This window comes from Sebastes umbrosus, chromosome 2 (assembly GCF_015220745.1).
Source record: "Sebastes umbrosus isolate fSebUmb1 chromosome 2, fSebUmb1.pri, whole genome shotgun sequence".
Classification (NCBI taxonomy): domain Eukaryota; kingdom Metazoa; phylum Chordata; class Actinopteri; order Perciformes; family Sebastidae; genus Sebastes; species Sebastes umbrosus.
Window position 1 is genome coordinate 29172990 of NC_051270.1, and position 20624 is coordinate 29193613.

The following is a 20624-nucleotide window of genomic DNA, read 5'->3' on the forward strand; positions in this document are numbered from 1 at the left end:
TTGTGTTGAATTAATGATTTCTTAAGTAAATAGCCGTGTAATAAGCGGGATAATGTAAAGCGAGGGGGTGATTGTTGTGAAATAAACCCCTTCAGGGTGATGCAAGACCCCTCCGCTTCGCGTTGGGGTGCCACATGGACCTGTCGGGGTTTATTTCACAACAATGACCAAATCTCTAGTTCATCTTTATTTTAAGCTCCACATCTTGATTTCAGCTCTTAATGAACCAACTGAAGCATCTCATGGAGAGGCCGCTGAATGTATATGGTTATCAAAATATATTCAACAGTGATCTAGTATGTTTGGAAAAAGTTCCTAAGGTTCCCCTATTCCTTTTCAGTAAAGACAAACATCCAGAAGGAACAGCTATTCAAAGCATCAGGGGCGACTTTTCTGTTTTCTTGGCTCACAGCAGTTATTTTGGTCTTAACCTGTCTGTCTTGTCGGTCCACAGTTCCGCTCCGTGCCCCTGAGCTCAGCCTCACCAGCCGCAGTCCCGTGGACATCCATGTGTCTTGGCAGCCCCTTCCAGACAAGCTGAGTCGGGGCCGAGTCTCCGCCTACCGTTTGTCCTATCGCACCAGCGCTGAGAATACAGTCTCACAGATGGAGCTACCTGGAGACAAAACCCAGCATCTCCTGGAAAGCCTGCAGCCTGACACCATCTACCTCCTGCGTATTGTTGCTGCCACCAGCGTTGGGTGGGGCGAGCAGTCTGCCTGGACATCCCACCGCACTCCGAAGGCATCCAGTGCTAGAGGTACAACATTTGGAAGAGTTGCTTTCATAATTTATTAAAGATGATGAAGTTAAGATTTTTTGATTTTCAGAATTTCAAATATGCCGGCACAAAATATTAACTTCTACACATACAGGAAGTTGATCCAAAAAGCTGAATTATCACTGAACTTTTTTCTTCTGCTTAAACCATGAGAGAGTTGAGAGAGGAGCTTGCTCTAATAATCTTGTTAAGGCATTGCGTTTGTTACTCTGTGACCTTTGCCCTGCACTGTCAGTAACATTGGAAGGGTTTCAGTCATGGGTCATAAAGGGAGCGACTCAGGCCTCTGGGTGGGAAAGAGTATATGGCTGTTTAGAGCCACATCTGAAGCTTTGAGGCGGGGGAAGGGATGATTTGTTTTTCCTGCCCATCTCTATTGCCCTCTGTCTCCAGTTTAAACTCAGACAGGAGTCTTCAATTGGCAAACTTCATTCCCCTCATTCCTAAAATAAAAATGTGTGAAATGGCTCCCCTGACTGCTAGTGTGGTTGTCTCTGGTCTGCATTGAGTGTGAAACAGCTGGTAAGGCATCAGATGGTAGTTTCACTTTTCAAAGAAAAGGGACCTCCTCTGTTCTTCACATAAACACTGGGAACAGTGGAAACAACAACTTGGTGAAGAGACTCCAGTTTTCTAAGAACAAGTTCCTGTTTTCTTAAAAGTCACAAGATACACATAGAAGAACAATAGAAGCAGCACTGCTTATTTTGATTCACATGGACTTTCATCTGGAGTGTTTTTGTTATCACAAACCCGAAAAGACTATTTGTGAACTCTTTCTTGTGTTAGTGTAGGATTGTAATCCATCTGGGAATATCATTATCTAAATATAAATGTTTTTCCGACTCTTCCCTCTATAGTTCCTATGGCTCCTGAGCTGCATTTGGAGCCTTTAAACTGCACCACTATCTTGGCGCGCTGGCAGCTGGCACCCAGGAACTCAGCCAGTGTTCAAGGCTTCAGACTCTTCTACCAGGAGGAGACCCAGTCAGAGAGGGCGCCGATTGGGCTGCGTGCCTTGGATAATACATACACCATCGGAGGCCTTGGTGAGTCTTGTTTCAGATCATTTGAGTTACCTGCTGCCACTGTGGTACCTGGTATGCAGGACATCATACAGTATTTTCTAGGGATGCACCGATCCGACTTTTTCGGTCCCTATAGCGATACCTTGGCTTTGGATATCATCCGATACCGAGTACTGATCCGATACCAGTGTTTAATTAATAAGCTGTATGCCTCACTGTGTTAAAGTGACTCGAATCATTCTATTATGTGTAAGGAAACATCAGGCTTGATGTAAACATTGCTTTCCTAACTTTGTAAAACAAAATGTAATAAATAACAAATCTTTCTAAAATAAAATCTATAACATAGATTTAAATTTACTGAAATGTTATTTATTATTAAATAATAAATCGTACAAAAGCAACTTGGTAAAAAATCTTCCAAATTTACAGGAATTACAATTGAAATGTAAAACTTTTTAATGAGCAACAAATTGGTCAAAACTTAAACAGGAATTCAAATTGCAGTGTATAATGCATATTGTATAAAAACATAGAACCGAATTGAATAGATCGGCCCCGTTGTCATCGATACCCGATCCAGCTATTTGACTTGGTATTGGCCCAATATCCGATCCGGTATCGGTGCATCCCTAGTATTTTCATGGTTTTCTTGTGAACACCAACACTCAACAACAACACGACAGAAGCTTCATATTTACATCAAAAGTCCCCTTTATACAGCGGGTGATCTGATAAGATTTTAGAGTATCTTGCTGAAGAACAAGTACTTTTCTTAAAACTCCTATAAGTCATTAGTGCTTTAAAGTACAAGTTATTATCAGTGCTGCTGGTTGTGATGTGAAAAAGGTATATTTTTGCTATCTAATTCCTAAATTAGCGCAATTATTGGCCTTACTAGCACATAACATTTCATATATGTTAGTGATTATAGTGGGTCATTAGGCAGTTTAAGTACTCTTGTTCACATATTAAAGTATGTGAAGCCAAATAAAAAAATATAACATTAACATGACACAATATGACAACTTAGAAGGATTTGAGCACGCACCCACATCTCTACAAATAGTGTAAGAAAAAAACTTGCATGTCTTAACGGTCATTTAAAAATGTTTAAGCTCACAAAAGCTTTAGTGAAATAGCATCTATTGACAGCCAAGCTTATGAGTGATTAATTGGCTTAAGTCTCGTCATGTGTGGAGGAGAGCCGTGAAACAGAACAGCACCACAGCCCACTTCCATGACCTCCCAACCTCTATTCAGGATTTCAGTGTGTGTGTCTTTTCAGCAGCTGCTGGATGGTGTTTGGGAAGTATCACAGCTCTTTTGGCCTTTAGGTCAGATTCATTTTGGCTTTTTTTTTGTTTGAGAGAGGAGAGGGGGCTCCGGCCAATGCAGTGGACAACTGACCATCTGTGTCCAGAGGGGTCAACCAGGTGGTCAGCAGCTGACTTGTAAATCAGGGAGCTCTGGGCTTCAACGGGATCAGAAAGAAAGAAAGATGAGGAGGCACTATAAATTACTTTAGGTGTTAACTCTAACTGCTGCAGGCGTTTAGTTAGTTAGATATTTAGTTCAATGGGTTAAACACCACTACTATTAATGCTACGCCTACTATGAAACAAACGGCAACTACTCCTGTTTCTACTGATGATATTAATGAACGCTAATACTGATAAAATTATAATAACTACTAAACTAACTTGTATATAAAGTCATACCTGGGATGCTAGTTTGATAATATCTTCAGAAAAAATCCACTAAATTCAGTTTAATTTGTGTTTTATGAATTAAATGTCTTCCATATTATTTAATGCTATCGTCATCTTGGTTGTATTGGTATGTATTAATATGGAGAGATTTTTATACGTGGCCTGAGTGCTCGTTCTTCCTTTATCAGATTGCTCTGAATGTTGAATACATGTTCTGGTAGGAAGAGGAAGCTGCTGATAAATATTAAGCCAATCAACAAAATTAGCAACATCAAAAACAGAGCTTCAGCTGAATAAAAAGAATCATCTTTTTGTTCCTCTTTGATAAAGGAGCTTTGCAGGGCTGTGTTTTGAAGAGAGGGAAGCTGTTTTGTGGAGGCAGATTTATTATGTGTTTTATGACTGCTTTGAGCAGCGTTGCTGGAGGAGCATTGACTTCAAAGACTCTCATTGTGTTTGGCTTTGAGAGCCACAAAGATAATTTATTAGCCAGGACTTAAAGGAAATGCAGCCTCTCACCAACTGAGCTGTAGGCCAAACAATGAACAAGTCTTGTGAGCTCACTATCTCTCAGTTCTGAGATTTCTTTCTCATGAATTAGCTCTGCAGCACTGTGCACAAGCATCTGAGGTCCTGTGTTGTAACACATCCTGCATCAGAGAAAACCCTGCTGTGCTGGGAGGAATCTGACTAAATAGCTTTTTACCAATTATTACTTCCTACTTCAAGACATTACTTTTTGCTATTATCATAGCTGCACCATTCATTAAAGGGGAACTATACCCATTTTTAAAATTCATACATGTTATTCCTATGGTCTAAGACAGTCCAAAATTACTAGTAAACATGAACAACTTTCTCCCAAATCCAAAAACTAGAGTGCTAAACCTCAAACTTGTGATGTCATAGGGTATAAAGTCTGGAGCTGCTCCATAGACAATGAATGGACTGCTGATTTTGTAGACCCACCGAATGTTTCTTTTTTTTTTTTATACCCAAACGAGCTTTATTCTAGTGTAGCGTTCTCAGTTGTGAAACAGAAAATGTTTCCATATACTCAGAACATTCCCCTGGGTGCTCTCTGTTTCATATACATATCATATCTTTCCCTATTCATTGTCTATAGAGCAGCTCCACACTTTACACCCTAAGTTTGAGTTTTAGCACTCTAGTTTTGGGATTTTAGAGAGAGTTGTTCATACTTACTAATATTTTTGGACTGCCTTAGACCATAGGAATAACATGTATGAACTTTGAAAATGGGAGTAGTTCCCCTTTAAACACAAATCTATTGAAGAGGAAGAATATGTTATTTCTTGTCTCAGAAGTTACATAGTCTGGTTTTAAAGGTGATCAGGTGATGAGTTGGGGCATCTTAGACCCTCTGTTCCACAAGGGTTGAACATCGTAACTACTCTGTATCCACAGTGATAACACATAAGGGAATATTAATTTTAGATCAATTATTGGACTATTTAATCATGAATGAATACGATTGTATCTGCTACAACATGTTATTTACTGCAAGCCGGTCTCATCAAATAATGACAACTAGTAATGTTACTCACAAATGAGCACATGACCTGAATGGAAAGAGAGTGGACAGGGCTTTGGATTATCCAAATTTCTGTTGTACTGTAACAGTAAAATTACAATATTGAACAGTAACTATGTTGTATTATATTAAATTTATTATATTATTATATATTATACATATACATTGTTTTGGGAAGATTACTTCTGAGGTATTATTTGCAAATATCTGCATATTGAAGTACTCTCTAAATATTTGAAGCTACAGATGCTCTAATGTAAGAGTCCACATATTGTGTCCTTGAGTCTACCAAATGCTGACTGTAGACTTTCCTCAGCAGGTGATTGCTTTGCAAATTAAATCAGTTTGTACTGTAAATGGCATTTCCTATAATCCCACAGCAGCCATGCCTTTTATTTTGCCAATAACATTGATTTCTGAACTGTCAGCTGTGGCCTAACTGGATGCTGCAGATTCAGCTCTGTGTACGGCTGCAGAAGGACATGCCCTAAGCCGGCTGTTAAATTATCACTTATGACCAATCCAGATGATTGAAAGCACACCCTGAGAGACAGGAATGCGTTGGAGAGGCTCCAGTTGGGTATAAATGACACGGTGATGTGACCTTTCCTCGCATGTGTATTCTCTGCTCGGCTCATGAGAAGAACTTGTAGTCGTAGTCGAGGCTTGAATACCTCTCATACCTGTTGGCACCAGGCAGCGCTGTGTGCACAACTTTAGCTTTATGTCATCGCTGCAGGTTATCTTATACCTTGTCCACTTCTTTTATTAGTAAAGACAAGACAAGGCACACTAAGGCAAAGCATGCTTAGTGTGAAAACTAGATTTGTATTCTGACCATCATTTGAAAAGGTAATTTTGTGCTTAACTCATGTGAGTGTCAGTATGTGTTGATTTGTGTGAGTAAGGGCCAAAGAGAGAGGGGGAGGAGAGAGATGATAGATGCTGGTGTGAGGGTTCATGCAGGAGTTGACATTTATGGCCCCTGTTCAGGCCTGGCTTGCTGTGGCCTGGGGGGCCTTTCGCAGGGCAGAACAAAAACCTCAGAGGCCAACAGGATCTGCATTTTGGCTGTAAAAAAAAAAAAAGGGGTGACCACAAATGGCTCAAATATGCCCTTTAATACAAACAGCATAATTTATGGGAGTAAGGCCATGTGAGATTTATTGTAGTGGGAAGGACAGAAGCATGTCTTCACTCAAGGAATGGTAACTCGAGCAGAACGCAGCACTCTAAGAATACAATGTGTTGTAATGCAGCCACATTTATATCTTGTAACTCTATTTCTGCATCCACTGCTCTATCAGGTAGTGCTGAAACAATTAGTAGATTATTTGAAAATAAATTTTGATAGATTAATCATTTCAGTCTTTTAATCAAGCAAAAATGCCAAATTTAAGTGTTTCCAGCTTTTAAAATGTGCTTGTCTGTGTTTTATGTCACTGTAAACTGAATATCATTCGGGATGGGACTGTTGGTGGAACAAAACAAGACATTTGAAAATATTAATTTTGGCTCAGAGAATTTGTGGTACGAACCGATAATAGAAATAAACGTTAGTTGCAGCCTTTATATCAGTATTTTATATAAAAAAGCTTAGTACATTTGACTAGAGCTGCAACGATTACTCAAGTAATCGTTTAGTTGTCAACTATTAAATCAATCAGACTATTTTGAAAATCAATTAATTGGTAATTCTGATGATTCCAGCTTCTTAAATGTGAATATTTTCTGGTTTCTTTACTCCTATATGACAGTAAACTGAAAATCTTTGAGCTTTGGACAAAAACAAGACATTTGAGGATGTCATCTTGGGCTTTGGGAAACACTGATCGACATTTTTCACAGTTTTCTGGCCAAACAACTAATCATTTAATCGAGAAAATAATCGATAGATTAATTGACAATAAAAATAAGCGTTAGTTGCCACCTTAATATCAGTATCTTATAGAAAAGCTAGCTATCTGTGCTAGAGAGTATAATCATTGGGTTAGGTCACATCATATAATGTTTTAAGGTAAGAGCCTCAGGTGTCAGGTCCATTGTGAGTGATGTTCTCTTATCAGGACACTGTGTCATCACCTATTAAGTGGCATTTATTTTGACTCTTGGTGTTGCCCTGTTTTTCCACTCACTTCCTCCGCTTGACCCCCCTCCTCCCCTCAGAGAGAGCCCTATCACCCCTCCTTTTGCAGGATTTAGCTTGCCCAGATTCCATGTCAAAGGTCGTGGCCCAGATGTCACAGCTTCCCCCCTCGCAGAGCTACTCTCTCACATAATTACGGCAGGCCCATTGTATTGTGGGGCTGCGTAGAGGTGCATACTATGTGCCTGCTCCTCTTTAGAGGTGGACACTGAGGCATCACAAACTGGGCAGGAAACTCTGGACAACACAAAGTGCAGGCCCTCTGGTTTTATTTAGCTCTTACAACAACGAAAAGAAATATATAACTTGTTTTCCTCCAGATCAGTCTTGGTATGCGCAACATTTATGTACCCTGTGCAGAGAATTCTTCCAGCAATTCATGATGCAGTGTTTATTATGTAACTATATAATCTTTTATCCTTAATTGTCATTGCAAATAGACATATAGTTTTCGGCAGGGAGAATCTCCAAGCAAAAAAAAAGAGGCTCATCTCGTATTCCACACCCGTGACCTCAGATTCTTTCAGAGTTTAATCTCGGCCTGACCTGCTGGCCCTGGTCTGGCTCCAGTGAAACTCCTCAGGGCTGCATGGGGGTGCAAGTAGCTCGACTCCACCCCTCCTAAACTTCACTAACCTCCATGGACACAAATTCATCTCCTGTGGTCTGCCTCTTCTCAAGAACCCCTAAATGTCTCATACCGCAATAGAAGTGTGTTTTCTGCAGGACATGTCAGGATTGTAATGATAATAATAGAGTCAAGATTATTTTAGTGTCAAGTTGAGCAAAATAAGGATCTTCATTTTTGAGCTATACATTTCTTTATGCGCTTCTGTAACCAACATGCCTGCAAGAATATATTGTTTTAAAAGAGTGGCATCTAATGCAGCGTATTTTACAGTTGATACACAGTGACACTAGTAAGCAACAGTCTAGAGGTAGCACTCATAGTAATATGAATATTACCTATTTAAAAGTTCCTAGCGGACCTCAAAGATCTCTGATTAGAAATACTTTGATCGTAATTTGTCAAGCATAAGTAGTAAAGCAAAAGTGATTTTTATCTTCCCACCAAACTGTGACCAAGCATTTTAGATACGTTAATCAAAGAGGTTTGGGATCAGTGTGCATTTATTTTACTGTCGACAGATATGACTCTCGATATGGTGTGCAACATTCAAATCAGTCCCCGATCATTGTTCTTTTAGGGGTAAAAGGGACATTTGGTCAGATGGCTTTTGCTGGGTCTTCAGGGTCACTGAGGCCTGCAACTGCTGTTGACCGTCAGCGATGTCCTTCCCAGGGGATTTTGTCCGTCGATTTGACCCCCAGATTGTGGTCCTGAATAGGAGTGGCCGCTGACCACTGACCAGCAGGCCTCACTGGGGCCGGAGAAAGGGCCGTTCTTATTTTCTCAAAAGACTGGCGGTGACAGGGTGATGGATAGCGGAGCTCTTCTGTTCTGCTGCCCCGAGTGCTGCAGAAACTGACCAAAGGACTTACGGCACTGAGCATCTGTCGCACTGCCTCACCTCTGGTTCCCACCACACCATCACACCAGAAAACCTCACTGACCCCACACCCACACAGTCCAGGGCTCTTTCATGTATCACCCCTGCTTCCTGTTAGCTGTAGGAATCACGTTGTCATCTGTCTTGGTGTTGTGGTGAATAATTGAGTGTTCTCTAAAGATGTTTACTGAAGTCAAGATCTGAGACTGCACGTAGACTGATGAATTTTGGTGTTTTTCACATTTCTATTATGTGATTTATTTAGACATTTTGGCTTCTTTCCTTTTCTTAATGTAGACCCAAGGAAGAAGTACCACGTTAAGCTTCTGGCTTATAATTTTGTCGGAGAAGGCTACCAGGCAGACCAGACTGTCAGCACCCCTGGATGTGTCTGTAAGTCCCACACTATACTTGAAAAGACATTTTATAAGTGTGTCTGACTCTAAAGCATGATTAATTAACATTACTCTTAATGTATCTCTCAGCTGTTAGAGATCGCCTGGTGCCCCCTCCACCTCCTCCACACAACGTGTACACCAAGACGAACAGTTCGACCGCCGTGTTTCTGCACTGGGGTCGACCAGCCTTCACCTCCAGCCATGCGGTCAACTACACGGTCCGCTGCAACCCGGTGGGCCTGCAGAACGCCTCCCTGGTGCTCTACCTGCAGACGTAAGAAGTTCTTCATAATACAACTTTTTACTTAAGTCAGTTTTAATCATTGTGTGTAACTATAATATTGATTAACGCAGCTTTAATACATTTGTCGGGACAAATGTATGATGCTTTCCTGGAGAGCAGTCTTTCATGGACAGTGAAACCAGATGTAAAAGACATGTAACTTTTTTTATGTATCTCATTTAATGATGACTTGGTCTCATGCCACAGTCCAGCTCTTTTCTTAACCCCATATTATGTTATTGACAATAATTTGATATATCATAACCTCTGTTGTATCATATCACCAAAACTATTTCTTAACAACACTTAACAACATAGATGCTTTCCTCACACTTGTTGGGGAAAGTTTACTGGTCACCAGAACCTCTCAGCTGTTTCTTTTCCACCACTGCCAGCACAGCTCCATATCGCCATCTGCTGGCCAAGATCGGTTATTAAAGGACTAGTTCACAAACGCAATAATATGTGATATCATATGTGGATTAATGATATATGACTAACTACATCATGACAGACACATAGCTTTTAAAGTTATTGAATGCATTTGTCTTTATTCTGTGCCACACAGATGCCATTCAGTGTATTTTATTACAGTGATCTACACAACTTATATCTCCAAACCTCAGCTAATCACATTGAACTGATTTGGTTGATAGATTCTCGTCTAGGTAAAAGGAAATATAGTAGTACTGTAGTATGTTTTGAATGAAATGGCCCTTTAAAAGCCTCTGTTTTGTCTGTCTTCTGCAGGGGTGAGCAAAACCTTCTGGTGAGAGATCTGGAGCCAAACACCAAGTATGAATTTGCCATTCGCCTTCACATCGACCAGCTGTCCAGCCCCTGGAGCCCTGTGGTCTATCAGAGCACTTTCCCTGACGGTGAGTGCAAAACTATCAAACGTTTCAACATTAATTACATCTATGAAGTGTACCAGAAGTAGTATTTTTATTTGACCTTATTCTTTTCATCCGCCCCCCCACACAGCTCCCACTCTGCCTCCATCCAATGTGAAAGTGACTCTGATTGAAGAGGACACAGCGCTGGTTTCATGGAAACCCCCAGATGAACCCAACGTAGCTGTGACCCATTACACCATCCTGTACGCCTCCAGAAACGCCTGGAAAGCTGGGGAATGGCAAGTGCTGCAAAGAGAAGGTAAGGAGGAGATTGGAAATGCATGTGGAGAGAAAGAGGTTATACAGGTGAGCAGGGGGGAACCACAAAGACGTCCCCCTGTCCCACACAAATGGTCCATTGGATATCAGTAACTCATTTCATCCTCCTCCTTGTCTCTGTTCATTGTGATCCCTGAATGGTGCCAGGGCAGGTTGAGCTCACTGCTTTTGTCTTACTGATAAAAGACCAGTTTGGAGGTTTAATGTGATTATAACAAAGCCTGTGATTTACCTTCTTATTGACCCTTTTCACACAAAGACTCTTTTGAACCACTATTTATAAAAACAGACCATATCTGTCCCAGCGATCCACTTTATGCAAATAGAAGTGCATCAGTGTTGAATGCATTTAGTCCTCTCTTTCTGATTGTTTATTACTCTGTTTGCATTTGATCCAGTGTTAATCTAAAAAATACAGATTAATGCAGCATTAAACTCATATTCTCCATGTGAATAAGCAAAAAGAAGGGACCCGCAGGTGTTTACAGCAGCACAGAAAACATACAGACTCTAAAGTGTCATCTGTGTCAGAATAATGTGTATTTAATTAAGTTTCATCAGGGACAAACTTACTGAAATAATCAACATACTACTTCATGTACTGTGTAATGTGCAGTTTCTAGTTGCTCTATAAACAGTTTCTTTAAACCAGGATTAGACATAAATGTGTCTATAGCTATGTCAGGAGCAAAACAATGGAAGTGCTGGTTTGGTTTCATTGTGTAGTTTACAGCAGACATTTTGTGTACAGGTCTAAATGTGTTCTCCACAGCAACAACAGTTTCCTATGAAGTTGTCTAAAGATAATCATATTGCAACAGTATAACAGTTATCTGGGAGCCATTTTTGTCTTTAAATTTAAGGTTAGAATGGGACAATTACAGATTGTGTACAAGTGGGAATCGTGGCAAACATAAAGTGGCTCTAGCCCGGGTGCATTTCTTTGAAAAAGTTACTCTGATGTCCTTAGAGGACAAAAATGTCTGTCAAAAACTGCCATAAAATTAGTTATTAATATTATTTTCCACTTCCATTGAGTTAAATCTTTTAACCAACTTCAGTCCTGATCATAACTACCATTCATAATGCCACTGTTATTTTTTTTACGACAACAACACCACAAAAAGTTAATTATTTTCTACATACTAACTGCTAGGGGGATTTTTTTCACTGTCTGGGATATGCCAATGATTAGCAACAACATTGATTTCGATACATTTTAATTTTTGTGCAGGAAATCAGAAAAATATCATGCATTTTCCCGACATGAGGCTGTTGGGAAAATTGTGGTTTTAATGGGTTTCAGTGGGGACCTTTTTGTCCTTAAGGGTCTGAGTGTCTGTATTTGGCTACACAGTTTATTATAGACTTATTATAAGAGCTGAGATTGAACTTCCAAAATTCGGGAAATAAAAAAACTCACACCCTTGCCAAAATGTATGCCATATTCATTAACACAGCCAAAACGATGATTATTTAAATGAGTACCTTCATCCCAGCTATGCTCTACGCTACCGCAGAGTGTCAGAAATATCTGAACATGAATAATCATTAAACACCAGTAAATAAAGTTAAAAAGACAGAAACCTTTTTTCAACAATACATTCACAAAGTGCAGTTAAACACCAGAGTTAAATCTCTCCAACAGGAACCATCACCATGGCACTTCTGGAGAAACTGAAGTCTGGCCAGATTTACTTTGTGAAAGTCTCTGCTTCCAACAAGATGGGTGATGGGCCGTATTCTCATACGGTGGAGCTGACGGTCCGAGCAGATCCCTCCTCTGGTCATGATCCCCGGCTCTCTCGTGGCTCCACACACTCCACAGGTCAGTAACATCAACACCATCACTGACAAAATCACTTCATGTCTTACAATTGAGGTCTTCCTGTCATACAACTTGAAATTGATCCAGCTCTTTCAGACTGCGCTATGGCAAATGTGTGCTAATCTCACAATGTTGCCTTCATCCTTCACAGCCTTTTCTGATGGCTTCTACCACCTGGACCAAAAGTCAATGACAGGGATCACTGTGGGAGTCTGCATCGCTCTAATCTGCATCATCATCTGCGCTTTCATCATCGTCTGCAGAGGCAAAAACAGGTACTTAGTATGTCTGAAACAGCAGTTAGCACATATTGTTGAACAGTAAAAGCCCAGTTTCCTTGAGTATCCTCTGTCTGTAGTGACGTCGTCATGTTTGTTTCCCTCCAGGAAATTTTCAGCTGTTAAGACGTACAGAGAGGGAGTGAACACGTCTGCCTCGGCTGCAGGACACCCGGGCTCTGAGGGACAAGCTGAGAACACTGATGTGAGCGTGCCAATGCTGAGTCAAAATAATTATATTGATGCCAAGGTACTTAACCTTTAGTAACACGGTCATTAGGATGTTGTTTTTTGGGTCTAGAAAATGTTTGGAAATTTATTAAATATTGTTATGGAAACATGAAATTGTAAATAAGGATACTAATTATGTGTGGACCTGACGTAATCAGAACCACATAAAAATGTAGTTGCTAGACTTCCAATCATATTCATGTTAAAGTACAGTCTGAGATATGGCTCATACCTTTTCATACTTATGGAAATATAATATATATTTGTATTTATTTATTTATTTATTTATTTATTTTTGTTTTTATTTTCACTTGTAGGGTGGAACAAATCTCATGATCAATTCTCTCGGCCCTGTTCAGCCCAGCACTGAGAAGAAAGAGAAATGGTTTTCCTTCAGCAGTAATGGGAAAAAGGACAACAAAGCAGTGCAGGTAAGATTAAGAATGAGGAATCATGCTTTTTAATATTGTCATCAGCAACTTGTAAAATGGTAGCAAAAAAGAAAATCCCACAATTCATTGCTTACCAGTGTTTGTAAATTACAAGGAACTATCTTGTCCTGAGTTGAGCCACAGGCTGCATCTAAACCTAGTCAAACCTCTGTCTAAACCTAAACAGACCTATTTGATTGGTGGTGTACGTTGGAGGTAGTATTCTCCCTGAGATTAAGCACTACTTAGCATAATTCAGGCCCAGATGGCCTTCTAACTTAGACTTGTGAATGAATTTTGATATTTAGAGTGCATTTTCAGGTGGTCCCTTTCTCATTTGGTAATTATGAAAGTAAGAACAATGAAGGATGTCAGGAGGATATACAGAGAAATATAATATATATAATATAAATAGGGCTTTTCAGGAACGGCATTAAGCCTGGAAAACTGTATCAAAAAGACTTCTCAGGCTCCTGTTTGTGATTTGGATGATAGCATGTAAAGGCAGAATAAGATCATTTTCCTGCAGGTTTGCTTGTGACATCAAGATGGGTTTCAGCTATCTGCAACTACACAAACAAGCCACAACACTAACTGAAGCAACATTTTTCTCTGTGCTGTAGAATATGAGACACAGCACCGTCTCTTACCAGCCCGGTACCACAGTGTTGACCTATAAAGAGGAGCTGTCGATGTCTCCGGACCAGCCCACCACCCTGCAGCCCCTGCTCTGGCGTCCCGGTGACTCGGAGGGCTCCTCAAACAGTGAGGGCAGCCACGCCACCGGTGACTCGGGTCGTTACTCTCACGACGAGACAGAGATGACCAACCTGTCGTCTGGCACCAGCAGCCGCCCTCCGTCTCTGACTGCGGAAGACGGCGGAGGCTCGGACTGCAGCAGCCCCCCCGAAGAGTCAGGAGAGCTGACTGAGGAAAGTCCCACTGACCTGAAGTTAATGGAGTCCGTCGAAAACGGCTGCTGTCATCATGAAGCGCAGAGCAGTTCTAAGTCTGCACTTTCTCTCCAAGTGTGTGTGCCTGAGTGTGTGTGAGACTGTGTGTATGTGTGTTCCTGAGTGTGTGTGAGACTGTGTGTGTGTGTGTGTGTGTGTGTGTGTGTGTGAGGGTGTGATGGCAGTGGTACACTTGCAGAAAGCTGAGCAGATTCTCACTGCAGGTTCATACCTTTTTGTTTGTTTACACATATTCATCTTTTGGCAGAGACTTGGATGAGAAGATTGATACCACATTTAGATTTGAGAGTGGTTTCAATCTTTCAGTCCTTTAACTATGTAGCAGAAACAGGAAACAGCTTTGACACTCAGAGCAAACAGGAAACAACAAAGCATGTCAGAGGAGCCAACTGACGAAAATTCATCCACATAAACTTCCTGCAATTTTTTTCTGTTGCAAGTGTACCGCAAGCCTGAATGTAAGTATGAGAGAGAGGTGTAAAGAAACAAGGAGAGACCTTTTTTTAACCTTCATCCTCTCTTTTGGTCCAACACACGATGAACAGAAAGCCGACAAATGCCTTTAAAATGTAGGCAGGGAGGGGTCATTTGATTTCTTTTACTTCTTTCTTTTTCATTCAATGAATGTCTTTTTTTTTCTTTCTTTCTTTATTTGTGTGTCTATGTTTTTGAAAAAAAAAAAATCTCACCCACCATGAATGTTTAAAAGATTGTCAAAAATGCGACAAAAAGTGACATTTCTGACATTATTTAAGAGAGTTTATCACTGGAGCGAAAGGGAAGCTTGAGTCCTTTTCACTAATTATCTACCTCGGTTTACCTCCGGGTAAACTTCCACTGTATATTTAATAACTACTTATACCTACGTTATGTGACGGGCTGCCTCAGTTCCGTTACGTTTGATACTTCCTGATGACTTTTCTTCTGATTGTCATCCTTTTTTCTCTTACTTTGTGCTGATTTTACGGGGTGGTAAGGGCGCTGCAGCTCTCTCCTCTCGCTCCACCTGTTGTGTGGACTGAAGGACGGAAAACACACAGACAGTTTGTTATTTATCTCCTCAGATGTTGCTGAGGTACTGAGCCAGTATTAATAGTGTTTTTTTGTTAATTTTGTCCATTATTGAGTAATGGTATGAAAAGATAATGAATGTTTTGTTTTGTATGTCAGTGTGCAGCTGCCCTTGCTATTCCTGTGTTATACTACCTCGATTACGAATTTATGTTATTGTCTTATTGTTTTCCTAAACTCAGGGAACAAAGTTTAGTACATTTGAAAAGTCATGTAGTGTTACATGCTGAACTGACAGGGTATCTTCTCAGTACTAAACTGTTGTAGTGTTTAATTGCCTAATAGAATGAATGTATCTCGTATTGTGCTGCCCTCCCCACAGATGGAAACCCCCTCTGTAGTTTCTCCTCAGGTCCTAGAGCGTCTGTTCTTTACAACAGACTCTTTTGTTGATTGACTTCTTCCTTTTTATTCGTGTAAAGATTCACACCAGAAGTGCTTGCAGCGGCGTGTCGGTTCAGAAAAGCTTTATAATTGGCCTTAATGTGGGAAAGCGTCCCTCAGATGTGGAAACCAAAGCCTAATCTTTCTGAGGGAGCAGCTCCACGTGAGGATGCAACACGTGAAGAATGATTGTAGTAAAAGCAATGGAAGTGTTTAATCAGAGATGAAAGTGAAGAATTGAATGAACACCATGAAACTATATTTTTGTTAGAAGATAATGTACTACTGAGTACACATTGTAGTTACCTTTGTTCCAAGTAGTTTTGCTGTAGAGTAGATAAAGATTAGCACTTGTCTGCCATGTAGTTTTGTATTATCGGCCAATGTGCAGCGGTGACGGTGACGCTATTACCCAAAGAGATGTTTGCTGCCTGAGTTTATTTTAGTCTCTCAACTAATCTCTGGCAGAAGGTTACTGAGGAATGTGAAATAATCAGAAACACGTTAGACCAAAGATGAAACGCGGCCTTTGAGATCAGTTGAGCTCCTCAAATGAAGCCTTGCACGTTAGTGGCCTTGACCCGCGACACAAAGAGTGAAGAGAGTTGCGGGTTAAAACTCTGAGGAAGTGCCAGCAGGATACACAGGCACTCAACGACGATGGAGTGACAATTAATAATCAATTTTATGCACACAAACCAAATAATCCTGTTGCAGAGTTCCTCGAAAACTGTTGCAAACAGATATCTGTACATTGTAGGCGAATATTATTAAATACAGTATATTATATTGAGTAGTGTCTGTGTTGCAACAGTGCAGTCGTGTGTAAATGTGCACCCGCTGACTTTTCAAACCTTTTTATTTACACGAGGGACATACGTAGAGTACTTTTTAAACAAGAAATACATGTGAAGTATTTAAATTTCATGCCTTTATATAAGGGCTGCAACTAATAATTATTTTTACTATTGAATATTTTCTTGATTAATCGATTAGTTGTTTGGTTTATAAAATGTCAGAAAATGGTAAAGAAATGTTGATCAGTGTTTCCCAAAGACCAAGACGACGTCCTCTAATGTCTTGTTTTGTCCACAACTCAAAGATATTCAGTTTACTGTCATGGAGGAGTAAAGAAACTAGAAAATATTCACATTTAAGAAGCTGGAATCAGAGAATTTTGACTCTTTTTTCTTTGAAAAATTACTTACATCAATTAATCATTGCAGCTCTACTTTATATAGATGATTTGAAGATCTAACAAATTATTTCAATTATCATAACAAAGATTGTAGAAAGGTCAGTGGGTGCACAAATGTTTTCACATTTCTGTATTTTCAATCAGAGGATTCTGCAGAGGATTCAATCATGGAGAAATTTTCAGGATGAAAATTGACACAATCAGTTTAACTTTCTTTTGAAAAGCAAACGATATAAACCAAAGATTTTTTTTTAAAAGTCACCGTTGCATATTGGCACATTGGCAGAGATCCGTTTAAAAGCATCCTAACTTTGTGTGAAATGTTGTCATTTTCAGTATTCTCATACTCATTACTGTATAATGCGTTGTACTACGAGAAAGCAGAATGAAAACTGTGTTCCTTAATCATCATTTATTTCCACTTAATCAAGTTTTCCTCATTTTTAATCTGTTGTCTTTCGAGATAAAATGGATTTTTTTATACAATGGAGTCATGTTTATCCTGCTTTTGTTAAGTAAAAGAAGGATACACATTTCCATTTGAACTTGAACCATAATGTACTCATGTATCCTGTATTATTAGAGCTTTAAGGGCTCAATCCAGAATCTGAAAACAGCACTTGTGATGTTGTGATGTTCAAGTGATGTTGTGATAAGATACTGACCTCCTGCTTCACAAAAATAATGCAGCTTTTTACGTTTTGAAGTCACATTAATTACACACACAACTGCTGGGGTCATACTGGTTCTGAATTGGGCCTTTTGTAGTTCATACAGGTACATAGTTGCTACCTCTGGTGTTTATTTTTCATATTCTTGTGAAAAGTGCAGATGCATTTTACTTGGGTCATTAATGTTGGCAAGATTAAGGTCAAGATCATCAAACAAACGACCCGACATGTTGGTCTGTTGTCTTTCGTCTCATGAATGGTGTTATGTTGGAATTAAGTTCCTGTCCGAGCGTGTGAATTTAAAGGGATGAAACACAGAGTTTTGTTCTTCTTGCAGTAATGTTGTGTTTAAATAATGTGAGGTGGAGCGCTGTGGATCATTTAAAGTCAAACTCAGGGGAACCCACAGCTGCTGCTCCTCAAAGAGAAAGCAGGTTTCACGTCTTGAAAATTGAATGTACCTTTTTGTAATTATTATGGTTTCTGATAATGTTTTGTTATATTTTGTTTGTCTTTGTCAGCAAAATCACTTGCAAGTTGGTTTTTGCCAAAAAATGTTTAGTTAGGAGATTTTAGACAGCGGTTAATTATGAATAAGTCTGATTCTCAATTTAAATAAAAATATAAAAAATGCTAATTGTCTTCAGTTGTTTTTACTGAACATGCGGTCGTATTTTTTCATTGCTTCAGCTTTGTGTAACTGCAGAGTATAATGTTTCATCATTTTACCCACAATCCAACTTGTTCCTTTAACTTCTTTTATTATACAATTAGAAAATATACATGTATATATACACATTAATTAAAGTGTCATGATTAAATAATGCTGCATGATGTTTGTTAGCCATCAATCTTAATGTTGAGGTGGAGCTAATTTTAGCTATTTTGTATAGGCCTGCAACTAATAATTATTTTCATTATGGGTTAATCAGCTGTTTATTTTCTCAACTAATTCATTGATTGATTTCTAAAAAATCTGAGAATAGTGAGAAACACCTGTCAGAATTACACAAAGCCCAAAGTGACACATTCACAGTGCTTGTTTGGTCCAATCAATAGTCCAACATTTTTTTTTATTTTTGGCATTTTGCATGAAAAATTACTTAAACGACTATCAGCATAGTTGATGCTGATTCATTTTTTGTCAATCGACTAATTAATTAATCAACTAATCGTTAAAGCTTGAATTTTATATACCGTTTATAACAAAATATAATATTTATAAGCTCTTCATATGTTTTTATATGTAAAAAGTACCTCAAATTTGTACTTTGAGCTGTTGGGCTGTTCACCATAATGTAGTTTTTGTTGACATGTCTCTGCTAATTGTTTTTAATATCCTTAGATAATATTTCTTTATTTAGTTTTACTTAAATAATCTGAATATCTATGCCACTTTAACATAAAACTGCATTATACTTTTACAACAATTCTCTAAAAAAAATACACTTTAATTTGAAGATGTAATGGAAGTTATGGCACCTAGAAACTAAATGAACTCTAAACTGGGACATTTCAAATTGTAATTTACACCCGGGCTTGCATTTCTAAGCATGTTATATTACCAATTTATACATTTCTAAAAAGTATGCAAATGTCCCATAAGCATGCTGACACAAGTGTTTGCGTGCTGTGCTACACTGAACATTATCCACAACAGTTAGTGTCACATTAGTGCTGAAGATTGTTTTATATACACTATAACACAGTCTTCATTTTATTGTGCTTTGATTGGTCTAAAATTGAATATCCCTTATTGCTTCATGTATATAAGCTTATACTATTGATGCTATTATGTACGATACGATACGATACGATACACTACGGTGTACGGTCTGAGACCTGCTCTATATATAAAGCGTCTTGAAATAACTTCTGTTGTGATTTGACGCTATACAAAAATAAATTGAATTGAATTGAATTTAACTATATTGTCAGTTTGCACTGAAATTAATTTTGCATCCATAGGCAGCTCAGTTTGAGAAAAAGTACACATCCAATAGACATACTGTTACCATATACAGACAGACAAGTAAGACCCATCAGACAAAAAACTAAATACATCACCATTATTCATACATAACCCATTAAAAAAATTACCATCTGTTCTCTGGATTTACATGTCCTTAGCAGCACATTAATTATTATTTAGCAACAAGATGTAAAACTATGAGCAAAGTACCAGTACATTTCAGTAATTACCACACAAACACACACAACTTAACTTTGACAACAGTGACCTCTACTGGTATTACATGTTAACAGCAGATCATAGGAAAACATCCATAAAGAAGTAATTACAATAACTGTGCAAAAATAAATAAATAAATCAGCATATATGATACATAATTCTTTATCATGTTGAAGGATTGGTTCCATACAGCTTCAGTTACAGTTAAACCCTGCTTTATTAAACGTTATTAAACCCAACACAATAACATTAAGTGCTTCTGTTGTGTGTCTGTGGTGTTATATAATGTCAGTATTTTGCAATAATAGTTCATTATTTCGTCAGATAATTAAACTCTTGGTGGTTTTGATGACAGTTGAGTCTCCACAGGTTGCACAGTAGTGTTTTACAGGTAGAGAACTCAACCTACCAGTCGAGCAACATAACTCTTTATTGTCAACCAACAGATCTGTTGGCTGAGAGCCAACGCCTCGGACCAACAGACCATAACAACAACAACACGTGCTTCATGATGTACAGCTAAACTTTTCAGCAGTAGTGACGCACTTTTTAAAACTTCTGCTAACGCTACAACACAGTTCAAAGGACCCTAATGACTGTTGTCTTCTGGTCCTGGTTAATTCTGTTGTGTGGTCTGCCTTGTCACGCTTCCTTGTTTATGTTTTTTCACAGCCTCAGATTTGTTTCCACCCTCGCTAAACCCGTTTCGCCCCCGCACTGACTTTTGGGAAATGTAGTTCCAAGACTTTGTAGAAGGCGTTGCTCTGCGTGTCCACCC

At 39.0% G+C, this 20624-nt stretch overlaps 1 protein-coding gene across 1 annotated transcript in view; it reads left to right on the forward strand.

Annotated features, from left to right (window-relative positions):
- The window catches only part of prtga (protogenin homolog a (Gallus gallus)), a 35205-nt gene extending 18364 nt beyond the window's left edge, over window positions 1-16841 (forward strand). The window contains exons 9-19 of the mRNA XM_037795475.1: window positions 455-760; window positions 1642-1830; window positions 9031-9126; window positions 9219-9405; window positions 10165-10292; window positions 10399-10569; window positions 12238-12417; window positions 12569-12692; window positions 12804-12945; window positions 13244-13357; window positions 13981-16841. Of these exons, the coding sequence (XP_037651403.1) occupies window positions 455-760; window positions 1642-1830; window positions 9031-9126; window positions 9219-9405; window positions 10165-10292; window positions 10399-10569; window positions 12238-12417; window positions 12569-12692; window positions 12804-12945; window positions 13244-13357; window positions 13981-14409 (2066 nt within the window). The 3' untranslated portion in view covers window positions 14410-16841. The remainder of the gene's footprint in view (window positions 1-454; window positions 761-1641; window positions 1831-9030; window positions 9127-9218; window positions 9406-10164; window positions 10293-10398; window positions 10570-12237; window positions 12418-12568; window positions 12693-12803; window positions 12946-13243; window positions 13358-13980) is intronic.
- Window positions 16842-20624: the final 3783 nt, after the last annotated feature.